Source organism: Engraulis encrasicolus, chromosome 17 (assembly GCF_034702125.1).
Source record: "Engraulis encrasicolus isolate BLACKSEA-1 chromosome 17, IST_EnEncr_1.0, whole genome shotgun sequence".
NCBI classification, from domain to species: Eukaryota; Metazoa; Chordata; class Actinopteri; order Clupeiformes; family Engraulidae; genus Engraulis; species Engraulis encrasicolus.
In genome coordinates, this window is record NC_085873.1 from 2,056,340 (window position 1) to 2,077,088 (window position 20,749).

At 42.6% G+C, this 20,749-nt stretch overlaps 1 protein-coding gene across 3 annotated transcripts in view; it reads left to right on the forward strand.

The window, feature by feature from the left end:
- The first annotated feature begins 525 nt into the window (after window positions 1-525).
- LOC134467686 (5'-3' exoribonuclease 1-like) overlaps window positions 526-20,749 on the forward strand; it is a 47,615-nt gene continuing 27,391 nt past the window's right edge. For all 3 annotated transcript variants that reach the window (XM_063221540.1, XM_063221541.1, XM_063221542.1), the window contains exons 1-19: window positions 526-743; window positions 1,801-2,033; window positions 5,311-5,408; window positions 5,759-5,868; window positions 6,340-6,450; window positions 6,852-6,937; window positions 7,057-7,144; window positions 8,219-8,387; window positions 9,424-9,491; window positions 10,039-10,176; window positions 10,658-10,727; window positions 11,765-11,873; window positions 12,377-12,466; window positions 15,187-15,343; window positions 17,033-17,152; window positions 17,342-17,511; window positions 18,425-18,542; window positions 19,222-19,317; window positions 20,321-20,424. In XM_063221540.1, the coding sequence (XP_063077610.1) occupies window positions 669-743; window positions 1,801-2,033; window positions 5,311-5,408; window positions 5,759-5,868; window positions 6,340-6,450; window positions 6,852-6,937; window positions 7,057-7,144; window positions 8,219-8,387; window positions 9,424-9,491; window positions 10,039-10,176; window positions 10,658-10,727; window positions 11,765-11,873; window positions 12,377-12,466; window positions 15,187-15,343; window positions 17,033-17,152; window positions 17,342-17,511; window positions 18,425-18,542; window positions 19,222-19,317; window positions 20,321-20,424 (2,210 nt within the window). In that variant the 5' untranslated portion in view covers window positions 526-668. The remainder of the gene's footprint in view (window positions 744-1,800; window positions 2,034-5,310; window positions 5,409-5,758; window positions 5,869-6,339; window positions 6,451-6,851; window positions 6,938-7,056; window positions 7,145-8,218; window positions 8,388-9,423; window positions 9,492-10,038; window positions 10,177-10,657; window positions 10,728-11,764; window positions 11,874-12,376; window positions 12,467-15,186; window positions 15,344-17,032; window positions 17,153-17,341; window positions 17,512-18,424; window positions 18,543-19,221; window positions 19,318-20,320; window positions 20,425-20,749) is intronic.

A 20,749-nucleotide genomic window follows, 5' to 3' on the forward strand; every position in this document is an offset into this window, starting at 1 on the left:
ACTTATAAAAACAAAACAAAAGTTTTGTGTTTAGTGGAATGCTTTGGGATTATTATTATTATTATTATTATTATTATTATTATTATTATTATTATTATTATTATTATATTCTGAAATTATCATGGTATTCGGTAATGTGTTTTGGTGAGCCTGAATACTTTTCGGAACTTTCATTCCTCTTTTCCTGCCTCACACTTGCACGTGAAGGCTTGTTCAAAAGGACTCTCTTGAACTTGGTTTTTGTTTGACCACTAGGTGCCGCAAGCAACACAGCCAAGAAGTATTTTACTGGTGCCAAGTCAACTATGTAATATTATGCATCACCAAAAATGCATTAATATCACATAATAATATTGCTAAACGCTGAGGTCTCCTGTTAACACGACATCTAGAAAAACAGTTCCTGCATGGCTATTTCACAAGGACCTCTAGAACTATGGGCCCTCCCCAAAACAAAAGACTTCCATACAGGTGCGCATGCCAATTAGTGGCAAACATCTCCACGTGCGTCTGTGGCTGAACTCCGCCCTCAGTGGTCAGCCGCACACAACTATAATTCTATCCTTTGCAATTTCTAGCTCTGGATAGCTTCATCATCACTTTTACCGCTTGCAAATTAAGCATTTGTTTCTTTGTTTTCACCCGAGTAAAGATCGTTGGTTGTCAGAATGGGGGTACCTAAATTTTACCGATGGATTTCGGAGCGATATCCTTGCCTGAGCCAAGCTGTGAAAGAACACCAGGTATGGATTTCCAGCTAGCCACAGAGTTAGCAAGTGAAATGGGATTGAAATAACGGTACTTCTACTCAGCAACCCTGTCACTAAAATGAATTTTGTTTTAGGGCGTCTAATTAATGGTAAGACTAGGTGACTCGGTCTACTGATGGTGTTTTTTGTGGAGGCGCGCAGCTCAAAGTGTGTTGACATGGCCCTGGCTTTGAGACAGGCCATCGTGTTCATCACCCTTGAAAGAGTAGCACTTTTTCCAGAGACTAAGAGAATATTTGCTTTTCACACCCAGCACTGTAAATGTTTATTTGAGTTCTTACATGAAGTGCGTGGTCCATATCACAAAGAAAGAAAATACATAGCAGACACCCCAGCCAGAATAAATATAAATAAATTAATAAATACATAAATAAAACTCAAACGATTTTGTGTTCTATTAAAAATGAGTGCAGCAGTAGCCTATGGCCTAGTTTAAGCAGTAATTGTTGCGACGGAGAAGAGATCACACTATTATAGGCTATATGCCCAATTCAAATACAGTAATTCCAAAGGGTTGGGTCTGAGGTAACCTGACAGGCCAGATCACTCATTTTGAATTACGAAGTAATTAGCCTAATGTGGTCTGGTAAAACCAGGCTAGGTCTGAGGTATTACAGCAGATCATGGACATGGTTGAATCCTGAATGAAGACTTGAGCAAAGCCACCCTATGCTTTATGGTGCTGCAATCTTTGCATGTAGAATAGGCCTACAAATCACTTTGACTGAGGAGTTGCTTGCACTATTTCTGAAGATAAGATAATATTCACTTTATTGACAGTAGGCCTATGATGTGTGTTAATGAGCTTATTTGTCCCAGCCAATGATTGTGAATACAGTCAACATCAAACAATACAAACAGTAGTATTTTGATGGGTTTGGTTTTGTCAATGAAATGCGGTTAAGTGACATGATTTATTTTTTTAGAAAAACTTTTGTCCCAGCCATTGACTGTAGCCTATACAACTACGGTATATTTATTAAGTCTTTTGATGGATATAGTTTGGTCCATGTGTGTGTTACTGTGTAAGATTCCGGAGTTTGACAACCTCTACCTGGACATGAATGGCATCATCCATCACTGCTCCCACCCCAACGATGAAGACGTTCACTTCCGCATCACGCAGGAGAAGATCTTTAGAGACATCTCCCACTACATAGAGGTGCTGTTCCGTATCATCAAGCCCAGGAAGGTGTTCTTCATGGCAGTGGATGGGGTCGCTCCCAGGGCTAAAATGAACCAACAGCGGGGCCGGAGATTCAAGTATGGTTCAAGTATAAAGTTTATTTATTTATGTATTTATTTATAAGTGTTTTTTTTAGTGGGGTGGGTGTCGCCTTTATGCAGACAGGAAAGTTTGAGATGGTGACAGGAAGTGAGTGGGAGAGTAAGGGATGGTGGAGAATCAGGAAATTAACCGTCTCTAAGACCATACAAAAGTATTGATTAAAATATTGAATAGGTGAACTCAAAACTTATCAATATGTCTTCACACTTCCATCCAAAGAGGATATGACATTTAATGATGTTCGTATGACTTGGGACCAATCCATTGCTGATTTTTTGAGGAGGTTCCAGTGGGTAACACGGTTGAGACAGTTTTCTGGGACGTGCACAAATTTCCTGATTTAAGGTAAGCGTACCCATTAAGCCCACCAAAATCTAAATTTCTTTATTTTTCAATCATCTTCACATAATGTTTTTGTGAAAAAAATTGTTAAATAGTAAGATTTACCTCTCTTCTCAATGTTTGTCACTGCGTTGATGAATATTTCAAAGTACAATATGAAGATTTTTTACGAGAAAAGTGAAAACCATTGGTACCATTTAAGCCCACTTGTGTTCCAAATAAGCTCATATAGTTATTTCTCTATCAAAATACCTGGTGAGGTGTGTGAATTGAGTTTGAACAGTGTAGCACACATGACATAAATGGTTTCAGACCAAAAATGTAAGATTTGCTCAAAAAATAATGCATAAAACCTAATTAAATATTACGGCATCTCTTACTTCATATACTTCATAAAATTCTTCATCCAAACAGAGAAATTTATTTTTTTCTTATTGATTATTGTTAGTTCATTACATTACGCCTTTTTAACCAACAACTTGAGATTGTACAGCACTTTTTTCTGTCCCTCAAAGACATTTTTGGTTAGCATGCATGCCAGCTTGCATGCATTTCAATGGGCTGTACCATTTAAGCCCACCTAGTACCCATTAAGCCCGCCTATACAAAAAGCTATTTTATGGAAATAATCAGCTTCACAAAACATTTTATGATGCATTTCTTTCAAGATCAATGCCAAACAAACTGGAATATGCTTAGAATTCATACCTAACCACCTTAAGTCTTACGGCAGAGTAAGATAAAGATGGTGTGTGGTTGTATCAAGAAAATATCGGCGTTTGCTCGCTCATAAAACACATCTTTCCATTTGAAGGGAACTGCTATAATTTGGCAAAACACTGGACGTTTATATATAAAAATTAGTGGTGGGCCGTTATCGGCGTTAACGTGCTGCGATAATGTGAGCCTCTTGTCGCGCGATAAAGAAAATATCGCACGTTAATCTATACTCAAAATATGGGTTTGGAGTTTGGGTAGCACACCATAGCGCTTGACTGACAGACGCTTTCAGACTGCGCTCCAGTCGCTTCTCCTCTCCACCTGTTGCTATCAGCAGACCTAAATATGAACAGGGTTTGCATGCTGAAAACATTAATCTCTCTGCTGTGGTAGGTGTTGTTTGAGTGCTTTTCCAAGTGGTAGACTAAAGAGACGTTATTGTTTGAGGTGAAGCATAGAGAGACATTGTGTGAGTAGCCTACCAGCACGCCTACATTTCCTCACGCATTGCATGGAACACATAAACAACTTCCAGAAATCTTGCCTGTGCTATAATTGCAAAACATTCCGTGTGATATGCATTTTGAAGATTGTCAAACTGAAACTGACAATAAGACTTATCTACTCTCGCTGAATGTTTGTGTAATGGTATTGCGATCACGCATTTGCGACTATGGAGATACAACAGACGGTAATAATAAAACTCGCGGTTGTCACGCTTGATTTTTTTTTTTTGCAAACTGAATTAATTTCAAGTTGTTACTCCTCTGGCATTCTAACTCTGAGAACAACAGGTTTAGAACTAGGCCAATTCCCCGAAGGCCAGTGCTGTAGGTTCTAGAAATCCAGTAGCCTGGAGCTGCTGCGGGCTGCTGTGCGCAGAGCTCCTCCATCTCTTAAAGGAGGGGCTGCTCTTTTAACAGTCAGTGGCAGATTCTCTCTCTCTCTCTCTCTCTCTCTCTCTCTCTCTCTCTCTCTCTCCCCCCCCATTAGAAATGCTGAACTGTTGAGGTCATTTTGTTTAAATAGCCTAAATGTTTGATAGATTTATCTGCTGGCCTATTCGCCTATACAACTTATATAGCGCTGTTCTTTTTGAAATTTCAGTATCTTATAACTGTAAATGCTTCCTAACATATTCGACACACTTAACAAATATTGCAGTGATTTTTGTTCATCAGCAAGTATCAACATGACCATTTTTTGAAGATGAGATGCATTTTGGAAAAAAGAGATGAGCTCTGGTCTAATGCGGTATCTGTCCTAAGAAACCAGCAAGGTTTTTTTCCGGCATTATTTCGCTAGCGTGCCTATTCTGAATGAGCCATTTTGATATAGATTAATCTAGATTAATTTCATAATTACAGTGAGATTAATCTAGATTAAAAAAATTAATCTATGCCCACCCCTAATAAAAATCATTGCATTTACCTCTTAGTTCACTAAATATGAAAGTATTTTCAAAACATTTGACTTTAACTACCTGAAATTCTATGATTTCTGACATGTCCCAAAACAGCAAAGTTTTGAGGCAACTTCTTGTCAGTAGTCCTGTGACTGGATTCACTTGGATGGGGATAACTCAACGATAGAAAATGTGATTTGTTTGCAATAAAAAACATTTTGTCAGTTACTAAACCCTTTAATTGGATAGGGTGATGAACAACGAAATCCACCTTTCCCCTTTCTTTAAATTGACCTCAAAGTTGAAAGTGGGCTTAAAGGGTACATGGGCTTATTGGGTACGCTTACCTTAATGTATAATATAAAAAAACAATAGGCTTTTAAACACTTTTGTTATATTGTAATAACTTCTGTGAATAAATATTTGTAAATATTTTTATACAAAAAAGTTTTTTTTACATGTTCATGAAGACTGAATGTGACATTTTGAAAATCGGACAGCAGAAAAACATCAAAAAACACCAGTAAATGTTGGAGGAAAATGATGTTATTTGTTGACGTTTTGTGTTATATAAAAGACAAATATGTGTTGATGTACAAAAGATCTTTGGTTGAAGTTAAAAGTTAGTGAAATTGACAAATACAGGACATGGACTTGAAGTATACCCCTACTTATAGAATGACTATTAGATGCCACTGTGTTCTGCAGCACCAGACCAGCAAAGTATAATTTTAAGAATCCCCCAGGGACAACAGTTAAATATGAATCCTGACATTTGTATGCAGGACGGCTAAAGAGGCAGAGGATAAGATCAAAAAAGCCATGGAAAAGGGGGAAGTCTTGCCCAAAGAGGCCAGATTTGACTCCAACTGCATTACTCCAGGTAAGGAATTAAGCTTACTGTGTCATAGCTTTCCACACATATGAATATCAATAAGGTGCGATTTTTCAAATGGCTGTTGAGACAATTCTGTGATATTGGTATGGGACCATTTTTTCACACTGACCGTTTTATTTGTTTATTTTACCCATGACCACACACCGGTTACTCCCACACTTCACCCCAGCCATTTCTTAGTACTCTCCTAATGCATTCTATGGTCCTCTCCTGTAATTTCTGACTGCCAGAGTCATTTGTTTTGACGCCGCTACCACAAAAATGTCCTTGATTTGATTTTGGTATTAAACTGTTGACAGCTCTGTTTTAATGTAACCATTCTTTTTTGTCCACAGGGACGGACTTTATGGCCAAACTACAGGAGCAGCTGAAGTACTTTGTGCATAGCAAGCTCTCCACTGACCGGCTGTGGCAGGGGGTGAAGGTCTACCTGTCGGGCCATGAGGTGAAGATTCCACATCGCCTTTTTTATTTTTCAAAGATTTGTTTTTGAGCTTTTATCAGTTTTTTTTGTCAGGTTTTTTTGACAGGACAGTAAGGAGAGTGACAGGAAGCAAGTGAGAGAGAGATGGTGGAGGATGGGGAAATGACCTCTGGCTGGAATCTGACCCAGGTCCGCGGCGTAACAGTACAGTCAGACAGTTGTAGGTGGTATCAGGAAGAGAGTGGAACAGAGAGGTGGGATAGGATCGAGAAAGGACCCATGCCAGACTCGAACCTGGGTCCCCACTTTTGGACGTGTAGCCCATTGAAGGTTTGGTGTGTTAACGCAGCGCACCTGGGGTGTAATTCTCTAACAACAACTTTGCTAACTGTTTAGCAAAGATGCTTTCGAGAAACGGGGTCCTGGTCTTGCATGCTGTATGTTTTACTCTCCTGTGACAACACATTCTAATGTATGTGCAACACTTCACAGACGCCCGGGGAAGGAGAGCACAAAATTATGGAATTCATCCGTTCAGAGACCTCCAAGCCAGGACACGATCCTAACACGCGACACTGCCTGTATGGTTTAGATGCCGACCTGGTAGGTTTCTCCTGTCCCCAGCATACTATACTGATGACTATGGTATGTCTGTAGCAGCATGACACTTTTGATAAATATCTGCATTTGTTCTGCAACCTGAGCACTTTTGTCCATAACTAAACCAATTCTACTCATCAGTCACCCTGAATAACATGCTCTAATTTTGTCATGTCTGCATATCCTGTAAGTCCCCCCTAATTTGGGTATTGCCACAAGTTGTTTTCTTTTGTTGGTTGTTTGTCTTGTATGCTGCTGTACTCTATATTCCCAAAATGTCTGAATTTTGCTGAGCATGTCCAGTTTCTAAGTTGCTTTGGCTAGAAGTGCCTGCCAAATGTAACGTGATGTAATGTATTATTTGTATTGCATAACTGAGTAAGCCATGTTTGTGTTGATGGCAGATCATGCTGGGCCTCACCACCCATGAGCCCCACTTCTCCCTCTTGAGAGAGGAGGTGCGCTTTGGAACAAGAAAGGACCAGAAAAGGTACGTGTGCATCTGTGGTGGTGGTGTAACCAAGGTCACCCTTCTCTAGTCTGTCACCAGGCTGCGTAAACGCGACCCCTGTAAATACATGTTGATGTGAAATGATTCCCTGTGCACAGGATCACCACTCCAGAGGAGACCACCTTTCATCTGCTGCACCTGTCGCTTCTGAGGGAGTACATAGACTACGAGTTTGCAGACCTCAAGGTACGGTACATCCACATCCATGATATGACTTTTCAGGATAGTGAAGAATGGTACAAGAAATGAGTGGGATAGAGAGAGATATGGGGAAGGATTGGGATATGACCCAGGCTAGACTCAACCCACTAGTCCTAAATTGCAGCTTAATGTGCTCTTACCAAACTCAGGACGTGTGCTTTTTTTAAACATACGCTTGCCCTCGCGTTGTTGTGCTTGTGGTCAAAATCGCACATAATTCTTTGATCCCAGCCACCATAAGCATGTACTTCATAGTTCTTTGTAGACTATAATTCGTACATCCAATAGTACAATAACGGTCAGAGAACCACTTGTAAGGAGAGATATACGCTTTTGCGATGAACACGGGTATCATCTACTGTCATTGGATAGCCTCTGTAATTTTTGCATGAACATTGAGCGAGCCAAACATCTTGCCGTGCCGCAGGTCCCCCGCTTGTCATGCCGGAATCCCAGCAGGCTTTGCGAATACAGGGATAACTGGTGGACGCATTTAATTGAAAATGAATTGAATGCCTTGGATAAGACTTGACATAATGAGGGGGGCACTGTGGCGCAGCGCACTGAGCCCCCATATTTGGGCTTACATTGCGGACGGGGACCCAGGTTGGATTCCTGGCTCTGCCCCATCTCTCTCTCCCAATTTTTTCCTGTTTACTCTCACGCTGTCCTATAATAATAATGGCCAGAAAAAGCCCCAAATATACTTTAAAACAAAAAAGGTTTGACATAATGCAATAATCCGTCTGGAGCGTGCTGGAGGCAAAAGCCACTATGTAATGGCCAATGTAGCCCCATAATGCATGCTGTTCCGCCAGTGGAACGCTGTAACAGAAAAGATTTAACTACCATAGTACTACACTACTATGACATGACACAGGGCCTGTAGTAGTACTTGATGTCTTGGTTATTGCCAACCAAATTGCAAATTTGGTACCCAGCAAATGTATAACAGGGGCCGTGTCTTAATGCGTTAAGTCCTTTTCTGACCATGACCTAATTTGTTTATATAATGGAGTGCGTTGATCAGGATATGTTATTTCTTTTCACCTTGGTCAGCAAGAGGTCCCATTTGAGTACGATTTGGAGCGGATTATAGACGACTGGGTTCTGATGGGTTTCCTGGTGGGCAATGACTTCGTACCCCACCTGCCGTACCTACACATCCACCAAGACGCTCTGTCGCACCTCTACCGCACCTACATCAGCGTCATGCCGACACTTCAGGGTGGGTCACACATGCACCACAACGCCACCACCTGTGTCAGATCACAACTGTGTCAGCACACTACCCACATTGGAGGGTGACACACACACACACACACACACACACACACACACACACACACACACACACACACACACACATCCACCATGGCGCTCTGGCGTACTTCTTAACCATACCTATATCAGTCAGTTTTACACAGTACAGGGTGAGAAATGCACACGCGCACACACACGCACACACACACGCACACACACACGCACGCACACACACGCACGCACACACACACCATAACACTCTGGTGTTGCTCTACCACACCTATGCCAGGACACTGCCCACATACACATACACCGCAATGCTCTGGCATGCCTCTACCATATCTATATCAGTCAGTTGTACACACTACAGGGCGAGTAACACACACACACACGCACACCACAATGCTCTGGTGCTGCTCTACCACACCCATGTCAGCACTTACAGCACCATTACAGGGTGACACACACACGTGAGCACACTCACACACATACACACACACATACACGAGCACACACACACACACCATATCAGTGTCATGCCTATGATGCTACAGGGTGAATTAGCTATAGTACACACACATCCACCACAACACTCTGTCACTACTCTACCTCACCTCTGTCATTTTGATGCCAGGGTCACACACACACACACACACACACACACACACACACACACACACACACACACACACACACACACACACACCACAGCGCTTTGTCCTTCCTGTACCGCACATATATCGGTGTGCTGCCGAGGGCACTACACAGTTACACACATCCACACACTCAAACGCACAGCTTCAGATTATGCCAATTATCTTGCTCCACATTTTTTTTTCTGTGCACCCTGCGAGCTGCACCGAACTTCATAAAGCTTGATACACAAGCCTGCTTGTGTACATTACAGTATACATGTTCGTGTCAGACATCATTTAAGCAAAGGGGAGCGCTGATTCCTCTGGCTTCCTTGGACAATTTTTTTCTGTTGTCATCTTCATTAGGTTACCTCAATGAGAATGGCTATTTGAATCTGGACAACTTGGAGAAGTACTTGGAGAAGCTATCAGAGGTAAGCTGGTTAAGTCTTTTTTGGGGGCAGCCAGAAACACTGGGACACCCAATTCGCCTAATGATTATGGAGTTCAGTCGGTCGTCAAATCAGAGGTTTGTAGGTTTAAATCCCACCCTTAACAGTAGGAAGAATGTGTCTCCTTACAACCCTCATCCATGGCTGAAATGTCCTTGAACAATGAACCCCACAGTGCTTAAGTGCTTGAAACCAGTATCCAGTTATTATAATGAAGTCACTGTAGATATGCAATCTACATAATGTATAATGTGTTTCAAACGGATGTAAAAGTAGTGAAACAAGCTAGAAACACAAGAGAGGACACAAATGGGCTTAGCGTGCTGAGGAGACTGCAGAAATGCTACTCATCATGTGTAACGGGTAATGTAAAGGTCCAAAAAAGAGATTTGGAAAATAAGACCACCGGGGCTGCAATCCAGACTTATGGACTTTTCAAATAGATTGCCATGTGCCTGCCTCTGCATTGTCCTATCATTTGTGACACTTGAGAAATTTGTGACCTGTGCTGACGTTTTCCCCTGTCCAGTTTGATCGGGAGCACTTCAGCGAGGTGTTTGATGACCTCAAGTGGTTCAGGAGCAAAATGGGGAACAAATGCCTTGAGGAAACTGCTCATCAGGCTTCAGAGGTTTCGAACAGCAAGAAACCAGTCAAGAAGAGAAAGGTCTGTTACAAGCTCAACATGGGTATGGGTTACATGCCTTTTATGTGTCTTGCAATCAATAAAAATTGATAAAACAATGTCCATACTCCTCCAACCATTCCTTTGGGGAGCGATCCTATGTTCCCACAGCTCTGTGTTCCCACAGCTCTATGTTCACACAACTTGATGCTCCCACAGCCCCATTTTCCTGCAGCCCTATGTTCCTGCAGCAATATGCTCACACATCTTATCTCATCCATGTTCCCTAAATACCCTATGTTGCCACAGCTCTATGCGCCCACAGCCGTGTTAGTCTACCGCACTGGCAATGTACCTTTTAAAACCTTTAACACTTTGTCGATACCAAATTCTGCCACTAAATGATTTTTTTTTTTAATCCTGCAGTGTGCAGCCATGAGAGTAATTACATGCATGTTTTTCCATGTTGTAATCTGCTCTGTTGTTGTTGATGTTGTTGTTGATTTTGTTGTTGTGCAATCAGTGCCAAGAGGACTCGCAGTGTTTAACCACAATTGACAAAGAAAAGGATGGTGGAGGCGGCCAGAACAAAGGTATTGTAGCCAAGGGGGCTGGCTCAGGACTCGAACCCAGGCCTACTGGGGTACCAAACTGGGGCTCTGACGGCTACATCAAAGAGCCAGGCTCGTTGGTGTGACAATCAGGGCACTCCCATCTGCTTTTTTGGGAAACGTTGGGCATAGATATGAATGCTAGATGATGCCATGATCAGCTTTTTGTGGTGGCCCAACTCGGGGCGCTGCTGCCTTGAGGTAGTATCATGATATTTTTCGTAGATGTTGCCGCCTCCTACAGGGTAATGTGTGCATTGTCTCATCACCAATTTGTAGCCTTATACCGACCAAACATGGCGGTGATCTGACTTCAGCCGTTTGTTCCAGAAAGTAGGGGTCAACATGGTATCTATTAATGTTCATATCTATGACCTTTGATAATATTTACCCATACCGATCCTATACTGTGGTCCCTTGAATGGCTCACACAGCAAAGCCATCCCACTGCTTGTCTTGGACCTTGACCTACTGGGGTACCAAACTGGGCCTCGGACCAGCCAAAACCCTAGTGATGGGTCAGTCCATCACGGTACCCCTGTTAAGATGGTAGCAGTGACTTTGGTCCGACTGACATCATAAAAAGGCATGTTATTTTCAAGCTAATGCATTCTGCGTGTTGGTCCGACGCCTTTTCTTGTGACCAGCATTGAGCGAATTTAGTAGCTTTATTGTGGCTGTGGTGAATTTCTGAAAAAACTGCTAAGCTGTGCCCTGGCCTTATCAAAACAACCCCTAACCCTAACCTGTCAGAAGAGCAACATGTCTGCAGCTTTTGCCAACAGCAGCGAAACAAGCAAGGATGAAGACAAATTTGGCCCCGACCAAAACCACCCCTAACCCAACCTGTCACCAGACATTGTAGACTACGAGATAACATGCAAAAGCGTGGTGCACACTGGCAAAGATGGTAAAAATCGGTGTTCTATTCCTACGCATTCTCATGTTGCCATGTTACTTACTTCCTAGACACTTCAATTTACAGTAAGTGACCATAGTTACCAGTGTCTTTTGTTTAGCCACAGAATGCGGGAAGGGCGGAGAGGAAGAAGAGATTTTTGAGGAAGAGTTCCGGCAGTACAAGCGAGTGTACTATATGTCCAAGATGGGCATTGAAGTTGTTTCAGAGTAAGTCTTCCTCACCGTAGTATGTGATTCATTTTAAAATATAGCACTTTATATAGTTGATTTTTAATATTTTAATATATTGTAACTCATATTCGGGTTATGGAGGACCAAAAATGACAAAATTGCTTTTATTCTTTGCTGCTTGTGTACGTAATTTCCAGACTATAAGCCGTGCACGCACTCAAATTAAGAAGAAAGAAATTATTGTACACAAATAGGCCGCATTCTGTATAATCCACAGGTGTCTACATAGTCATATGGAATATTTACAAAACTTGAGTTTTGCAGCTAACTCTGTTAACTTTGTGCTTCATATGTAAAATCTATAAATTAGTTGCATTACGGTATAAGCCACAGGCTTCAAAGCATGAGAGTAAAGTACTGTTTTATAGGCCGGAAAGTACGGTAATTTGTAGAGGAAGAAAAGCACTCTCAGCTTGGAATTGATGTTTTTGATGTCCTACTGTATTTATTTTGCCTCACCCTTCTCTTGGTTTCCCCAGGGAATTTCTAGCCAGCCAAGCCAAGTGCTACGTTGAAGCAATCCAGTGGGTTCTGCATTACTACTACCATGGAGTCCAGTCATGGAGCTGGTGAGGGACCTATTGAAGGAGTCATTTTATTTTATCATTATAGGGCTATTATGTAACACCACTGTGAAAGGTCTCCCTGCAGGGGGACGGTACAATGCTCAGTGTACCTCAGTCATTAATTCATTGATCTGGAATACTAGATGTCCCATTGTTTAATCCTGTCCGTTGGAACGAGTGTCTCAATTGGTTTGCCAATTGTAGCTGGGCGCATGAACTTAGTGTTCATTATATCCCCGAAACGCGGAGCGTCAGGGATGTAATGGTTTTGCGTGCGCCACCGCCGCGTCCGCCGCCGCCGCGTAAGGTCTTTCGTGTTAACGCGATAACTTTTGAACGGATGCTTGGATTTGTCCCAGATTTTTTGGGTGAATGCTCTAGGGCAGGTTCATGAACTGATTCGAGTTTGGAGGTCAACACTTTCAAGATGGCTGAATTCAAGATGGCCGAATTTTTGTTTGGTTCATAACTTCTGACCTGGTGGATGGATTTGTCCCAGATTTGGTGGGTGAATGCTCTAGGGTAGGTTCATGAACTGCCTCGAGTTGGAAGGTCAACACTTTCAAGATGGCTGAATTCAAGATGACCGAATTTTTGTTTGGTCCATAACTACTGACCGGGTGGATGGATTTGTCCCAGATTTTGTGTGTGAATGCTCTAGGGTAGGTTCATGAACTGATTCGAGTTTGAAAGACAACACTTTCAAAATGGCGGAATTTTCATTTGGCCCATAACTGGGTGGATTGATTTGCCCGGTAACACCTTATTTTAATGGTTCACCATTTCAGTGAACCTACCATATTATGTACAGTGTAATAGCCAATGTAACAATATTTAATACCATGTAATACTAGTGTAATACCAGTGTAACAATATGCAATATCAGGTACAGTGTAATAACGAGTGTAACAGTATGCAATACCATGTAATATAGTGTAATACCAATGTAACAATATGCAATACCATGTAATACCACTTACACACAAACACATGATGTAAGTTAAAAAAAATGGCGGTGTTACACTGGTATTACATTGTATTAAATATTGTTACACTGGTTATTACACTGTACCTAATGTGGTATATCCACTGAACCATTAAAACAGCAGAGGCGATTCCTCTTTGAGTACAAGGGAGGCGCCGCCTCCTGTCCAAAATCACGGAGAATAGTATGTAAACTAATGCTTTACACAACTTAACAACATTGCTATTTCAGACCCAGCTCCATAGAAAATGCATGTGCTCAACTTAGAGATGAAACCAATCTGTTATAAGATCCCGAGGCTCGCACGAGTTTTTTTCCGCTCATGACAACGCAAGCGAGTCGAGTCTCAATGGACTTCAATGGCATGTGGGATTGTATGCTTCAATGGCAAAATGCTAAACGGTCATTGGCTATTGCCGTGAAATTTTTTTGATTTTGAGACTGAGCCTCACTGGGAGTGAATGGAGAAGAGAGAGGAGGGGGGAGGGACCGGAGACTGGAGCTCCGACTTGTGATTGGGTGAACCCCGTGTCAGTAGGCTACAGTGGTTGATTTCATTTCGAAATGCGGATATGTTATTAATTTGACTGAGAAGTTTCGTCGTGGTAACCAGTGGGGAAGCTATTCATTGCGGTGTACTCCAGTTTTTGTGTACATATTCTTGTAAACCTAGTGACACTAGCGTTGCGAATAAAGTCTTAATAGTGGCATGTCCTTATCCTTTTTAATCTCCCAATTCAAAAGTTGAAGTTGCCTACTTTTCGTTAGGGCTAGCTTGCAAGAAAGAGAGCTATGCAAAATGCCAAGCATTGTGGATTAAATTCTGGCGAATTCCAGTCGTCCTTATGAGGAGAAAATGAATATCAAGGAGCAGAGCAGAGCACTGCCTAATATTGACTTGGTGGAAAAGGTAGGGAAGAACAACCGTTTCTTTTGAGCTTTCGTGGTGTCTTATCAACTGGTTAACTGCCAAGTCCCGTGAGTGGCGAGTCCTTGTTTCCTACTGTGTTGGCAATGTCTGGTAAATAATTAAAGATTTTGCGACCTCTAGTGGTAAGTTAAGCCGTGCACCCAGTAATGAACAAAGACAACGAAGGCAAACTAAATCACATCATTATGTGGCGGAGGTAGGCCTAATGATGATAATAATAATAATAAAAACATTTCCCTATGAATAGGCTACAAGGGGGATAATGATTAATGATTAACAAATTTGTTTCAACAAGAGTCCTTTAGTGTGTGAGGCCATATGTGGCTCAGGACCAATGTAAGATGTGTGTCAAAATCTCTCCCCCCCCCCCCCCCCCCCCCCCCCCCCCTTTATTTTTGCGTTCTGGACATATTGTAATTGAACAGCCTCCCCTGTTTGACAGACTACCAGCCGCCACTGTAAAACAGTATTACCATTTGCCCCATTTTTTGCTTCATTTTCACAATAGTCGTTTGGTTTTAAGCCTATGCACGTCATGTCACGTCTGTATGTATCATATACGTCTACGAAATGGTGGACGGGAGTGGTAGGAATGATGGGGGACTGGAAGCGTTGTGTTTCGGGGATATACCTTAAGCAGTCGAAGGCGACTGCACAGGCAGTCTAGTTAATTATTGTAAGGTTGATTCAAAAGGGTGTACCTAGCATGAATCTAGTTGAGGGGTAACACCCGTGCCCAACCATGCCAAAAGGCGTAATGGATAACTAATGTCTCTGGAATGGCTTAACATGTGTGTCATGTGGCAGGTATTACCCGCACCACTACGCCCCCTTCCTGTCTGATGTGACAAACATAAGCGACCTCAAGTTCACCTTCGACCTGGCAAAGCCCTTCATGCCTTTCGAACAGCTGCTTGGAGTCCTGCCATCTGCCAGCAAAGACCTTCTGCCCAAGTGCTACCAGGTAACACTGCCTATATTAACATAATAATGAGTGTTTATATGCAGTTCAGTATCCCGAATATGATTGGGATGTAAAGTATGCTAAATTTGCGTAAGCATATGTTGCGTTGAACATACAAACACCTTTTCCCGACTTCAGTATCCCGAATAAGCCCTTATTCGAGACTTTGAAAAATCAGGATGTGTAAGGTGGAGTATTCCGAAAGAAACCGGGATATCGACACATGGAAACATCTTATCCTAGATACAGCGGCTTCCAATAGAGCACTGTCGCTGGTGTCCAGGCTACACGCATTTGAAGACAATTCTGTAACGGCCAAGACTGTAGATTGGGATATAACACTCTGTACTCATATAAACACCTTATCCCGAATTTCATCAAGCCTCATATTTAGGATACTGAACTGCATATAAGCGCACTCAATGATATACAATATAAATATAATAATAAATTGTCTTTTCTGCAGCTGAATTATTGTCCAGATCTTTTTTTTTACCAGTGTCTTGTTTTGCTCATGTTACTCCAGTGGTCGCTGGTCTGTGTAGCTGATTTGCTTTAGCTTTTTTGTCTTTCACAAGTTGAAAAAAGTTGAATAGTTTGAGATCAAAGTGCAAATCTAGTATTCTAATATGTGTGCCTGCAATACAATGCGTCTGTATTATCATGTTTCTGCTCATCGTACTCCACTGTTTCACTACTGCCCACTTGATTCCTATTTTGTTACCTTGCCCCCTGAAGGTGGTTGGGCTGGGTATTGAAATGACTCTGTCTGTCTGTCTGTCTGTCTGTCTGTCTGTCTGTTTGTCTGTCTGTCTGTCTGTCTCTGTCTGCCCACCCGTCTGCCCACGGTGCATGTGTGTGTCATCTACTGGATGCCTAAATACACACCAAGTCATACAGTATATATCTTAGGCAAATACACTCACACAATGCCACCAGGCCAGCAGACTGCCATGTGTGATTCCTTTTTTGTTCCTGCTGACATTTTCCTGTGTGTGTGTTTTTTCTTTCCAAATTCAGTTTTTATTTTCAAGTTGTTTATAGAATTTCAGAGGATGAAAATGTTGAACTGAAATATTTATAATAATCCCCCCACCCTTTCCCCATATTAAACTGTCCTGTGTGCATAGAGGTAGAAAATAACACTAGAGAGGACCCCGCCCCCCTTTTTACGGCAATCTGTAGCGGCCATTATCTGTAGGTAGATCAGAGAAATGGAAATTAACGGAGAACGAGGCTCACCGCTGTCAAAAATGGCTTAATCATGTGAAAATGTCCATCAACACACTATACAAGGACAATAGTTGAAGTGTGTTGCTAACTATGTTCATAAAATATATTATTTGATTTTTAAATGTATTTTATCGACTCATATGATTTAAGTAGATATTTAGCCTGACATTTCAAATCTGGTCTTTGATTAAAGTGTTACTTCATATTTACACAGTTTTAGTTAATTTCTTGACAGGGGTGGGCGTGATCTCCATTGACTTGCATTGCCTGAAGTTACCTACACTACCTACGGAAGTTTGGAAGCTCCAGCTGCCATTTCCCAGTGCTGTCGCAAATTGCTGTGTCCTCTAGTGTTATTTTCTACCTCTATGCCTGTGTGGTTTCTGACTGCCATGTCTGATTCCTGTTTTGTTCCTGCTGTGCTGGTGTTTCTTCCTTTGTGGCTTCTGTCTGCAGCACCTGATGACATCCAGGAGCTCGCCCATCATCCACTACTACCCAGAGGAATTCAACACAGACATCAATGGGAAACAGCAGGACTGGGAGGCTGTGGTCCTCATCCCATTCATAGATGAGGTGAATGATAATATCAACAACAATAATACAAATATTTTTATTTAATTTACACATTACATTAAAGGGCCACAGTACAGTGGACAGACTGGCCTCTGCATGGCTTTCAGGTGGAGTAGTGTGGGTCTGGGAACATTGGCCTTTTAACTGTGTGAAAGTAAAGTGTTTGTGCTTGTGTTCGTCCTCCCTCAGAGATTGCTCCTTGCTGCTATGAAGCCTCATAATGGCCAGTTGACTAGGGCGGAGAAGGCCAGGAATAGGCATACGGAGTGTGCGCTGTACACGTTCGACAGAGACCTAGACTACTCCTTTGAGTCCCCTTTACCCGGCGTCTTCCCCTGCGTCGCTCACTGCCATGTCAAGTAAGTGGGCAGCCTAATGCTCAGGAACAGTGACGGGCACACAAACATTTTGGGGCCCAGGTGTTAGGTTATGGTGGGGGGGAATGGTCAGGGGAGGCATAGAGGCCAATCATAGGTATAGAGGTCAATCCCAGGAATCATCTGAATTCGCCACGCATGTGTCCATTCCATTATCTAAACTCCCGTCCTCTATTGTGCTTGTGGCCCCGTGATGACATCGCATCACGTCATTGACGATAAAAGTTTAATTCAATGTCTCCCAAAAGCGGAATTCAAAGTTCATTTTCTCATTTGCATTCGGGATGTTGAATGGAGTAAAGTCTTGAAGTACGCATAAGACATGGTGATGTCCACGGATGTTTTGAGTTTGTTTAAGAGGGGACGGCGAACATTAAGATGACCATAAAGAACATGTAGATGCAGCAAAATTACAGACCAGTTTTCAGCATATAGACATACAGCATGTTATCTATAACCATAGCTATGCATAATGTTATCTTTCTCATCTCTGTGTAATCTGACTGCTGGTGTACGTGTACAGTACACCAGTACTGGTCATGAAAATGCTAGGAATAGTTCACTCAATTTGTAACACATCTGTACAATAGATTGATATTGTGATTATTTGACCATCACCCGTATATATAGACTTTTCACAGCCGTTTGAATGCTGATTGTGTGATTACTAATTGACAGTGATGGGCAAAATTGATATATTCCAAAAATGGGATATTCCAAATGACCTTCTTTTACCTGTCCAATTCAGCTAGATTATCATTCAACCACACAATCACCCTGGTGAATTCAGCAGGTAAAGCCTAGTCATTTGGAATATGTGACGCTGGATTATAGCTAATGAATCCAATTTGTCCCTCCTCAAGGCTGATTGAATGGTGTGCTTGTCTCCTCTCAGAGTTACCTCGGTGCCCATGGATGCCTGGCGTGTAGCCCTGAGCCGTGAGACACACGGGGCAGACAGGGGGGCCCTCTACTTCTGTGGATTCCCCACCCTAAAACACATTCCCCACAAGGTGAGCAGTGCTAGTGAGTGCATGGGTGTACCCTGCAGGAGACCACTCCAGGCTCTATATTTATTCCTCCCCCCTTCAATACCTTTTAGTACCTTTGACCTGTTGTTGTTTTGTTCAATGGCAGATTCCCTGCCTACCCCAAAATCACCTGTTGTTAGGACCCAAGGCCTGGGTGCTGTATACGGCCCCGTCTGATGGTTTAATACGGCCCTAGACTTGTAGAGAAAAAGAAATAATGTCAGGGAAAAAAAACAAGTAAATCTCTAGTCCATTGCATGTGTGCAATGTGTCTGATTGACCCGCAATGATTATGATGTGTAGGCTGCTGGACACACTCACCCATTGATGCTGGATGCTGCATAGCGCAACATTGACCCTAGCGCCGGGAGCTGCATGATACAGCTTTAAGCTCATGAAATTTGAGATTTTCTTGATTAAAAATGGTGAAGATGATTGAATGTTATAATGCAGGATGAGGGGCTTGGCTTTAAAATACTGATGTTGTGTTTTTATATGTGCTTCAGAGGCTGAGATATGTAGGGTTTTACAGGCTGACGGTACCTATACCCAAAAAATGGGTTGGGCAATTAGCAGGCATTTTTTTCAGGTGTTTGAGGCATGAATGGGTTAATGTTCTTTGTTATCAATAAAGTACCGTAACTGTCCTCTGCTGTTGTAGTTCTACAAGAAGAGGTCTGGGGTAGTGGTGTTCCAGTACCAGAGTCGAGGGGACAACATGATCCTGGACATCCTGGACAACCAAGACGGGGATCCGGTAAGACACCAGGCAGATAACCATAAAGTGAAAGCCCATTGGGAAACTCCAACTCCCATTGTCTTTGTGACACAGCACTCCACAGCACACAAGTGAACACTGCACACAACGAAATTGCATTTATGCCTCACCCGTGCAAGGGGGCAGCCCTCAGTGGCGCCCCATGGGGAGCAGTGCGGTGGGACGGTACCATGCTCAGGGTACCTCAGTCATGGAGGAGGATGGGGGAGAGCACTGGTTAATTACTCCCCCCACCAACCTGGCGGGTCGGGAGTCGAACCGGCAACCTCTGGGATGCAAGTCTGACGCCCTAACCGCTCACCCATGACTAACCATGTTTATTAGATTAGATTAGAGTAAGATTCAACTCATCAAATCATTTTCCTTAACTATTTCATAGACTTTTGTGCCAGTATTTAGGATGGGAGAGTAGAGATTACGACTGAATATTCTGGCATTTTTTTTAGTCGATGTGATGGAGTGACCATCACAAGGGTTGTGGGTGTGTTCTGACTGTCACGCCAACGAGCCTGGCTCTTTGGTGTAGCGGTCAGAGCCCCAGTTTACTACCCTAGAAGGTTTGGGTTCGAGTCCCAGCTGGGCAACTCTACTCCCCTTCGCTACAGTCGAATACCGACTATTCCAATCGAAACCAGAATGTAACTGCACTCATTAACTTTTGATCAAAGGGGAGCACTATGCTCTGCTCCGCTATGCAACTGTATGCTATGTTATGCCATGCTATGTTCTGATCTTTACTTTTACATTACATTACACTTAGCTGACGCTTTTATTCAAAGTGACTTAGTCATTTACAGGGTAGGCGATTTGTTACAGTCCCTGGAGCAGTATTAGGTGCCTTGCTCAAGTGTACCTCAGCCATGGAGTGGAATGATGGGATTCGAACCTGCAACCTTCTGATCCAAAGGCCATCTCCTTAACCACTAGGCCACGGCTCAATACTATGCTATGCTGTAATATTATAGCTATGCCACGCTTGCAGGTGTGTGATGATGTGGCAGTGGAGCTCCTGGGGAAGGCGGTGTTCGTCAACTGGCCCCATCTAGAGGAAGCCAGAGTGGTGGCTGTGTCCGATGGCGAGAGCAAGTAAGGCATCACTTTGATGCGACTTTTGATCTAAGGGGAGCACAATGATCTGGGGAGAGCAAGTAAGGCACTAGTTTCTTCGGTTGTGAACGTACAGTGAGGTGCATTCAGCAGTCCAAAAGTTAACGTTGTGAAAGGAGATGTTGTTGCACACTCAGAACTTCATGGAATATTTTACTGCCGAAACTTTGGTTAACATTTTGCTTAAAGACAATATTGCTTGATGTTCTGACTTAAAGTGAAACTGTCCCATTTTTGGAAATAAGCTTATTTCACACCTCCCCTTGAGTTCAATAATAGGGGTTTACCCTTCTCCTGTACTTTC